This window comes from Ruditapes philippinarum, unplaced genomic scaffold (assembly GCF_026571515.1).
Source record: "Ruditapes philippinarum isolate M1 unplaced genomic scaffold, ASM2657151v2 ctg3019_1_1_1_1, whole genome shotgun sequence".
Classification (NCBI taxonomy): Eukaryota; Metazoa; Mollusca; class Bivalvia; order Venerida; family Veneridae; genus Ruditapes; species Ruditapes philippinarum.
Window position 1 is genome coordinate 90,111 of NW_026865192.1, and position 10,404 is coordinate 100,514.

Below are 10,404 nucleotides of genomic sequence, written 5' to 3' on the forward strand. Positions count from 1 at the left end.
ATTCATTATTGGCAGTTTATTTATAGGGGCATATTCTTATTGAGTAATTGCATTTAATTCTATATTATTTGTATAGGTGTCATTGGCATATCACTATGATATCTAAATTATTAATTGTCACTTAAAGCAATACTGGAATATATGTTCATACTTTAAGGTAAATTAATGTTCCTGAATGTCTTTTCATACTTAAAATTCTACCTGAATGTTTTCATACTGTAAGCAATACATATAGCAATACTTAAATGCCTTCATACTTAGAGTCAATACTTGAATGCCTTCTTACTTAAAGCAATGTCTTCATTTTAAAAACAATACCCAAAAGTCTTCTTACTTAAAACAATACATGAATGTCTTCATACTCAAAACAATACATGAATGCCTTCATACTTAAAGACAATACCTGAATGTCTTCTTATTAAAATAAATACCTAAATATCTTCATACTTAAAGGCAATACATGAATGTCTTCATACTTAAAGGCAATACATGAACGTCTTCATACTGAAAACAATATCTGAATGTCTTTTACATGAGGCAATACCAGAATGTCTCCTTATTTAACACAATACAATAAATATCTTGATTTTCAACAGCCAGGTTTATTTTTATCTATAAATTTAACCATGATTTGCTGAATGGACTTGTCCATCTTCCATTTTGAACCAGTCCATATTCAGTTTAAGCATCACACTGAAATTTTGAAAGTTGCTCTGCCAACAGTATAGAGCTTTGTCAGGTTACAAGTCTGGTGCTATACTGGGAAAAATTCCTGTGCAGTTTTAACCACTGTACCAGTTAAATTGTTCTTTTGTGTTAAGTTTTGACACATTGTTTTACCATCACGTTTAAAAGGAAGTGTTTCTGTTAGAATGTTTGATGTTGAACATCCTTATACCATATGCATGTGTTTGTTAGTGATTTTAAGATTGTTCAACCAATTTTTAAACATCTTTTTTTTTACAGGTGTGTCCCCTTTATTTGCATGAGTATATCCCATAGTTTGAACACATTGTTTAATCTTTATTTTTTGTAATAATTATTTTTTAAGAAGGAAGTTCTTTTTTCATCTCTGTTTTTGTTTCATTTTGGCATATAACTTTTTTATTTTTTTAAGTTTGAGACAAATTTATAAAACTTTGATATACATGTATGACCGTTCAATTTGTAACCTTTACACTAAGCAATTTTGTTTTGTTCCCCAAAAAATCGTTGGTCTAAAATTCCAGAGATTGCATTCACTGTCATGAAATATTGTTATTAAAAGTTATTGACTAATCATTTGTTATGATAGTAATTACGGTATCATTAACTGATCGTAATTGCGATGATGAACCCTCGTGACCGGAAGATAATGGGTGTGTCTTGTAGATAGTGTCACTTTATTTTCTAAAAGCACTTGGCACTTACTGTTCGTCTTGTTTTGTGACAGTTCGATTGATTTTTGTCAATATTTTGCTTTGTAGTAGATTAAGATAAGAGGAAAACTTTTGATGACAGATAGAATTGTAAATGCGAAATGATTCACCGTCGGAAGAGATAATCAATGCACTGACTATTGATTTTACCTCAGAGAGATACGATTTCTTTTTTACTTGTGTTTGTTGACTTTTGTTTTTTCTAAATAGATAACAATTTTGGTATTTTTTATGGTGCAACCTGTGTAAATAAGGCATTGTATTGTCTGAATATACTTTGTTTGTTCTACATGCGTTTTGAATATAATATTTATGTAACTTTTCTTTTCTTAAATACTTTTGTTGTCCCATATTTAATTATATTTGTCTCATAATCTGTATGTTATAAAGGGACATGCATATTTAGCAACTTAAAATGTAATTTTATGTTAAAATAGAAACAAATTGTTTGAGTTATTTAAAAAAATATCAATTATTAACTATTGAGACTTAATTATTGAGACTATCTCCTTGAGGTGGCAACCCATGGGATTACTTTACCCTAGTGTTTCTGTACATGAATTGTACTTTTAAGATACCATTAAAATTAAATTAACACTGCCACAATAAGACACCTATCTTCATACTTGCAGAAAATGATTAACACTTGTGTGGGTGAAGGGGTTTGTGTTACAAACATTAGGGGAAATATAAAAGACGTTGGTCTAAATAATTGTCCTTCCATTAAATTTCCTGACTGTTATATATATATATAGTGCCTTCATTCATTGGCTGATATAAATATAGGGTGGGGGGCCTCCATGGCAGAGTTGTTAAGGTTCGCTGAGTTGGAACCACATAGCCCTTATGGCTGTTGATTCAAATCCCACTTTGGACTTTGGAGTCTATTATGTGAGGGAGCTTAATAAGCCAGCAAGCGTAAGAAAGTTTGATGGTTTTACTCAGGTGCATGCTAAATCCTGAAATAATGCATAGAGGGGCACCTGAGGTTTTGTCTTTATAACTAAAGCTGGAAATTGCCATATGATCTTTATAAAGTGTCAGTATGGCTTAAAACAAATCTTAAACAAAAAAAGCCAAAAGAAATAAAGCAAAAAAAAATGTGTGCTATGTCCTTTAACCTCACACCAATGTCTTTTATATAAATAGGTAAGAGTTCTGGCCCCTTCCAGTCTCAAACACTTACTTGACTTGTTTTAAGAATTCAGTGATATTAATTTTGTTAAAAATGAACACTGGATATTTACATATATATAATGATGCCTTCACTTCATTTACTTTAAGCTGGTCAAAATTAAAATGCAAGATGTTAATCATGTTAATTAACTAATAATTTTTTTCCTTTTCTGTGTAATTGCAGGAAGAAGCACGAGGACCATGAAAGGTAAGACATTGTCTGTTTTTAATATTTCAGAAAAGTTAATTTTTGTGATCCCAATTTGACAGATAACAGCAATGATATCAGATTTATGACACCAGTATAGAGCCAGGCAAGCTTATACATCTATATATCTGACCCGACTCTATATTGGTGGTTGCTTAAAGTTTAACCTGCTGAATTTTTTTAAATGAACTTGTTTGGCTTCCATTTTGGAACTGTCCATTATCAAGATAAAAAGAGATAAGACAGCCATATAGATAGACAGTCTATAGAGCATTTGAGCCGCGTCATGACAAAACCAACATAATGGGTTTGTGACCAGACCAGCCTGCGCATCCGCAAAGTCTGATCAGGATCCATGTTGTTCGTTCCAGTTTCTCTTCTTGTTATAGCGTTTGTAAGCAAACAGCATGGATCCTGATCAGACTGCGCGGATGCACAGGCTGGTCTGGATCCATGCTGGTCGCAAACCCATTATGTTGGTTTTGTCATGGCGCGGCTCATTTGACAGACTGCACGTTCTTGAAGGTTGACATGGCTCTATACTTGTAGCAAAGGTTTATAACTTTTGGTTTCATGCAAATTTCAATATTTTGATACCACTATAAGTCTGGTGGATTTTCAGAGACAGTTTGATATCACATATTTTATTTAAGATCTGGTTGATTTTCAGGGACAATTTGATATCACATATTTTATTTAAGATCTGATTGATTTTCAGGGACAACCTAATATCACAGCTTCAAGAAAGGATATCAGATCTTACCTTGTATCTAGAGGAGGAAAGGCTCAACCATAAACAGACAAAGCTCAAGGTATTTTAGATATGAATATCTTAATAGAATTGTGTTAACTCCAGACTACTTGTCCACAGTGCTGTTATTTTCATATACAGTGGAGCCTTGCTAATCCGAACCCTTCTAATCCGGAATCCTTTCTTATCCGAACGAAGTGTCCGGTCCCGACTTTATTCGTTCTATTTTCAATAGTAAAAAACCTTTCGGATCCGGAACCTGTCTACTCCGAATTCCGGACGATTTTTTCAATTTTTGTTCTTATTTTACTCTAAAATTTACCTCTCGGATCCGAACAGATTTTGCCAAATGTCACACCTTCATTCAAAATAACAAATAATCGCACATATTACAGGTGTAAACATACACCAAACTGATAAGTGTTATTTCGCTTGATTAATGGGTGAAACGTATGATCTGCGAAGGTGTGAAAATTACACTTAGCTTGCCTTGATATCTTCTATAATTGCTTAATTGATTGTTTTTCGTCAGCTTCTATAAATATTTTGATATAATGCAATAGAAATATCTTTTAATCCTTTGTATAGGATTCAATGATACGTGATTAAGTAATGAAAATTAATGGAAACTGTCAGTGAATTCGGATAGTCGCTGAATCGGATACGAGTAAACAACAACTGACAAATGCTGGTACGAATATCAAATCATGTCTCGGCCTCCTGTTTAACATCGTAGGTTAACTTACCCTTGAGGACATAATATTTTTGCTTATTGATTTATTTTTATTTCTTTATTTTTGTATTCACATGTATTAAAATGAACGATAAGAGACTGCAAAAATAAAATATCTAAATTGCAATTTCAAATGCATTCCCGTTTTCTTTCCTTAAACTATTTTGCAAATAACATGAAAAAAACATGTAAAAAAAACCTCCTACTTAGGAAACCTTTCTAATCCGGAAACCTTTCTAATCCAAACTTTTCTTCTAGTCTGGACTAGTTCGGATAAGACAGGTTTCACTGTAACTTAAAAAACATGTGAGGAAGCTAGCTATCTCAATAAGCAAGATAATTAGATTTTATGAAAGAATGAAGTTTTAATGTCATTATGAGAATGTAAAGTCCTACTTGTTCTTTCAACCATCCAATGATAATGATGATAACTATGATGATGATGATGAAGATGATAGTGGTGATGATGATATGATGATGATGATGAAGATGATAGTGGTGATGATGATGAAGATGATGATAGTGATGATATGATGATGATGATGATGATTGCTGTGATAAACAACAGGACCATGGAAATTATGATGATGATGATTATTATGATATAATAAGTGATGCCTGTGATGACAAAATACAAAGTGTACATAATTATATACACTATCCATTATAACCCTTCAAGTTCTGTAAAAATATAGTTGGTAACATTTTGTGTAAAACTTTTCTTTCTTTTACTTTATACCTGAGATATTCATTTCTTTCTTACAGGCAGATGAATTTCTTAAGGACAAAATCGAGGAGTTGGAAAATGCCAGAAGAAATGCTTTAGCGTAAGTTCCCTTACCCCTCTAATTATCTAAAATGGACTTGCCCATTTTTCAATCAGGACAAAACCATTCATCCTTTGTAGGGAAAACAGAAAAGAAAACAGTGCAGACCATAATCAAACATCACAGATGTGCCACATGATCTTGGTCTGCGCTGGTCACATGGGTAGAAACAGTTGCTACCAGCAGCCTTAAGTTAGATGGTTTTGTTTTCAAAGGCAATCAATAAACATAAACTGTGAAATCTTGAAATATCAGTATTTTGCTTATTAAGTGATATAAAAATTGCAAAACAAATTATGGTGTTATTGTCAAGTTCTTAGCAGTGGCATCATGGCTGAGTGGTTAACACATCATGGCTATCACCATGGATTTAAACCCAATTTGGGGTTAGCCACTGTTTCCTTGAGCATTAAACTTTACTCTTATTACTTAGTACTGGCTGGTTCCAGGATCGGATTTGGGAATGTGTTTATATAAACTTAAAGCTTCCTACACAATCAAACTAAAATAAATTCTGTATAAACCAAGTTCATACCACTAGTACATGTATTAAAATTAGGCCAGCCTACACAATTACTTTCTAACTGCCTTTTGCATTTTGATATGACAAGCCCCTGATAATTACACTGACCAATTAAAAATTGATTCATTATGTCTTTTACTAAAACGCTGCAGGATTTTGGTTACTTTTCACCTAAAATGTTACTTATTTACAGAGACAGAGAAAGGGAGGGTGAGGAGGAGTTACAAAAGTTGAAGAAGTCCATGGAAACAGAACATACCAACTATAAGACTAATGCTGAAGCTCAGATTGGTATGTTCTTTGTTTTTATCTGCAGGTGTAAGGTGCATAGCCGGGTCGGTAACTAGTACCAGATCCTGTAAATTAAAACATACTAAATACATGTATTCATATTTTTTATTGATCTATGATATTTTAATGATATTTTATTACGTTTTAAATGATTTTATTTAAATAAATATTTTTTTTTGTGGGGTGTGGGGGGAGCAATTGTCTGGAGTGGGGAGTTTCAAAATACTGACATGGCTATGCATTGTAAACCAGTGTTTTGTCCTCAGTTCACTTTGTATGTTGAAAAAATAAAATTTTCATTGGCATGAAGCAATAAAACTGAAGGTCAATAGTTCTGTAATTGAGTAAGTTATACAGTTTTTTATGTATTTGCATATTCACGGACATTTGTGATCCACTTATCAGACACACTATTGCACATTTTGGGACAACATTTGATATATCTATGCATAAAAAACAAAAGAAATGTCTTATAAAATAAGGGTATTGTGATTCACAAAGATTTCATGCATCCCTTTATTTAGTTGGACTTTATAGTCCACTTATAAGTCTAGATATATGATTCAGCATATGAAATTAAGCCAAAAAACAAAGTCTTATAACTGAGTCTAAACAATAATGTGTATTGCTAGTATATTCAGACCTTTTGTCCATGATAATTTATGTAGATGTGTGGTAAAGTACTCAAGTACTTGAATTTTATGATGAAAAGTCCATGAAATTATTAGAAAATATCTTATTATCCTTTGAATTTCATGATTTTGATTTTCTTGGACAAAAAAATCCGTCTTTTTAATTCAGTAAATGTGATATTTATATAATGTTGTTTTGATTTTTTTTCAGCGCGTATGAAAAAGGAGATCGAGTTTCTGCAAGGAGCATTTGAGTCCTATAAGTCGTCCCTACATCAGGAAACTGAGGAAAAATGGAAACGGAAAGAAGAAGATCTGAAAAACGATCTCGAAATGCAGAAAAATAAAGAATTACAGGAAATGAGTAAGCATGTCTTTTATTGGTTTTGTTTTAAATCTAATTGTTACTGATATCATTGTTTAGAACTGTTCACTGATTAGGGGAGATAGTGTATAAGAGGCCGGATAGCTCAGTCAGTAGAGCCGCGTAACAGCAGTCCCAGGGTCCCGGGTTCGAGTCCTGGTCAGGCTGCACATTTTTCTCACTGATCAGGTCATTAAATGACCAACTTCTAAGTTCAATAGGGAGAGTATCTGATTTGAAAAAGGGCTTCGCAGGGGTTCAATCCTCGGGGTGAGACGTAATCACCTCTTGACAATTGATCTCAGACATAGAGGCTGATGGTCATTAGTATCTTATCAATCATGTGGGATTAGTTGTCGGTCACTTGCTGAGAAATGGTAATTATCTATTAGCTATCCAGGAAATCTATTAAGGGGGGACAACTGCCATTATGACCAAAAATTTGTTAAAATAAGCGTAAAATTTAATCAACCATATGATGCAAGAACAGACTAGGTTCATCATGATGCATTATTTCAGCTGGAAGATGACCCACAAATTGTCTCTAATGAAGCTTTTTAAATTCCTCACATGAAATAATTTCATTTTTCTGATGGTATTTGAACCCACAGTGTATAGTATTGTAACCTAAGACTTTCTTCTGAGTTATTCCAATTGTTGCTTAGTGTTAAAAGTAATTTACGTAAAAAAAGATTTTTGGTAATCTATTCTTTTAAAAGTCAATGTACTGAAAAAGTTCTTTCTTTCAACATCAGATATGAAGGCATTGAAAGGAAACAGCATGCATTTGTATCTAATTTTATTCAAGGGAAACAACTTGTATTTTGTGTATGAATATTTTGCTGGAACTAGTGAAATTACCTTCCTTAGTTGTTGAAGTAATCCTTTTCTTTTAAAAAAATTTATAAGCATAATTCACCTGAAGGGAAGAGTGAACTTTAACTTTTATTCATATAAATGTATATGTATACCTAACATGAAATTGTATGTCATTTTTTTGGTATATTTAGAACTGTTTCATGCAGTCATTTTACTGTTTCAGAACAAAAGTTCATGCAAGAGAAAGCATTAGAGAAAAGTCAATGGAGTAAAGATCAACATAGGGCAATTGATGCAATACGCAAAGAAAATAAAAGAGAAATGGATGTAAGTTAACCTAGTTTTTATTAATTTAAAATTACATTAAAGATAACTTAATATAAAAGTGAAAATGTTAAAGAAAAGTGGAATAAAGTAAACGAAAGGAAAAATATTTAACATAAAGTAAAAAAGCAGTAAATAGAGGATATTGAATGAGTGCAGATTTAATACTAAATTTATTGAATAAGTTGAATAAAATCATATAATGCGAGCCTCTGGTGACCATCATTATGTTTTAATCAATGAGTTCAATACTAGTATAATATTCTATCACATATTGGAAATAGAAGGACCCAGACCCGCCTATAGTGTATGCTAACATTAGCGCTCTTTTACGCTGTTTGTATATTACATAAATGACGTCATGTCACGTTAAGTTATTACACTTAATTTATGTAATATTATTTTTATTACTTGGGTATATGTGATAAATCTTATTTTATTATATGCCCAAAAGAATTTCGGGCATATTATGTTATACCCCCTGGTGTCTGTCCGTCTGTCCGTCCGTTAGCAATTTGGTTTCCGGAGCATAACTTAAGTTCCATATGGCCCAAATTGTTCAAACTTCATAGGATGATTGTCCATATTGGGTAGAAGACCCCTATCAATTTTCGGGTCACAAGGTCAAAGGTCAAGGTCACTATTACCTTAAAACTGAAAACAGTTTCCGGAGCATAACTTAAGTTCCATTTGGCCCACAGTGTTAAAATTTCATAGGATGATTGTCCATGTTGGGTAGAAGACCCCTATTGATTTTTGGGTCACAAGGTGAAAGGTCAAGGTCTATATTACCTTAAAACTGAAAACAGTTTCCGGAGCATAACTTAAGTTCCATTTGGCCCACAGTGTTCAAACTTCATAAGATGATTGTCCATATTGGGTAGAAGGCCCCCATTGATTTTGGGGTCACAAGGTCAAAGGTCAAGGTCACTATTACTTTCAAGCTTAAAACAGTTTCTGGAGCATAACTAAAGTTCCATTTGGCCCACAGTGTTCAAACTTCATAGGATGATGGTCCATATTGGGTAGAAGACCCCTATTGATTTTGGGGTCACAAAGTCAAAGGTCAAGGTCATTATTACTGTCAAATTGAAAACAGTTTCCGGAACATAACTTAAGTTTCATTTGGCCTACAGTGTTCAAACTTCATAGGATGATTGTCCATATTGAGTAGAAGACCCCTATTGATTTTGGGGTCACAGGGTCAAAGGTCAAGGTCACTAATACCTTAAAACTGAAAACAGTTTTCGGAGCATTTCCATTTGGCCCACAATATTCAAACTTCATAGGAGGATTGCTATTTCAAGGTGGTAATACTTTATTTAATTTCCATGTCTTACAATTGCTTCATCCTTACTAAAAAAAAAAAATACACATTTTCTGGCATATAACTCTCCACCTAGCGATGCTCTTGTTTCAAATTTGACAGATAGCATCTGTTTAAGCACCAGTGATACAAAGTACATTTAGGGGCATACCGTATTCACTAATAAACAACCCTCCCCCTTATAAAGGCACATATTGGATAGTATATGGTAGCTACAATTATGATTGTTCTGCTTATACCAAAATGTCATTCTTTCCATGGAGAATTGAAACATATGTATTTGCTTATTATTATTACCTCCCTTTAATTATGTCTCCCCCACCTCGGGGGGAGACATATTGTTTTTGCCCTGTCCGTCCGTCAGTCCGTCCGTCCGTCCGTCAGTCCGTCCGTCAGTCCGTCCGTCCATTCTTCGTTTCCGGACGATAACTAGAGTTCCTTTTGACCTACAGCCCTCAAACTTCATAGGATGATTGGTCTTATAGAGCTGATGATCCCTATTGTTTTTGGGGTCAGTAGGTCAAAGGTCAAGGTCACACTGACCGTTGGTCAATTTCTCGTTTCCGGATGATAACTAGAGTTCCTTTAGACCTACAGACCTCAAACTTCATAGGATGATTGGTCTTATTGAACAGATGATCCCTATTGTTTTTGGGGTCAGTAGTTCAAAGGTCAAGGTCACAGTGACCGTTGGTCAATTTCTCGTTTCCGGATGATAACTAGAGTTCCTTTTGACCTACAGCCCTCAAACTTCATAGGATGATTGGTCTTATAGAGCAGATGATCCCTATTGTTTTTGGGGTCAGTTGGTCAAAGGTCAAGGTCACAGTGACCGTTGGTCAATTTCTCATTTCCGGATGATAACTAGAGTTCCTTTTGACCTACAGCCCTCAAACTTCATAGGATGATTGGTCTTATAGAGCAGATGATCCCTATTGTTTTTGGGGTCAGTAGGTCAAAGGTCAAGGTCACAGTGACCGTTGGTCAATTTCTCATTTCCGGATGAAAAAA

The 10,404-nt window shown here is 33.8% G+C and overlaps 1 protein-coding gene across 5 annotated transcripts in view; it reads left to right on the forward strand.

Annotated features, from left to right (window-relative positions):
* Nucleotides 1-8,069, forward strand: part of LOC132728149 (forkhead-associated domain-containing protein 1-like) — a gene marked incomplete at its 3' end in the record, with an annotated part of 28,592 nt that extends 20,523 nt beyond the window's left edge. For all 5 annotated transcript variants that reach the window (XM_060713774.1, XM_060713773.1, XM_060713776.1 and 2 more), the window contains 6 exon segments: nt 2,779-2,802; nt 3,521-3,614; nt 5,052-5,113; nt 5,830-5,927; nt 6,771-6,923; nt 7,966-8,069. In XM_060713774.1, coding sequence (XP_060569757.1) covers nt 2,779-2,802; nt 3,521-3,614; nt 5,052-5,113; nt 5,830-5,927; nt 6,771-6,923; nt 7,966-8,069 — 535 coding nt within the window.
* Nucleotides 8,070-10,404: the final 2,335 nt, after the last annotated feature.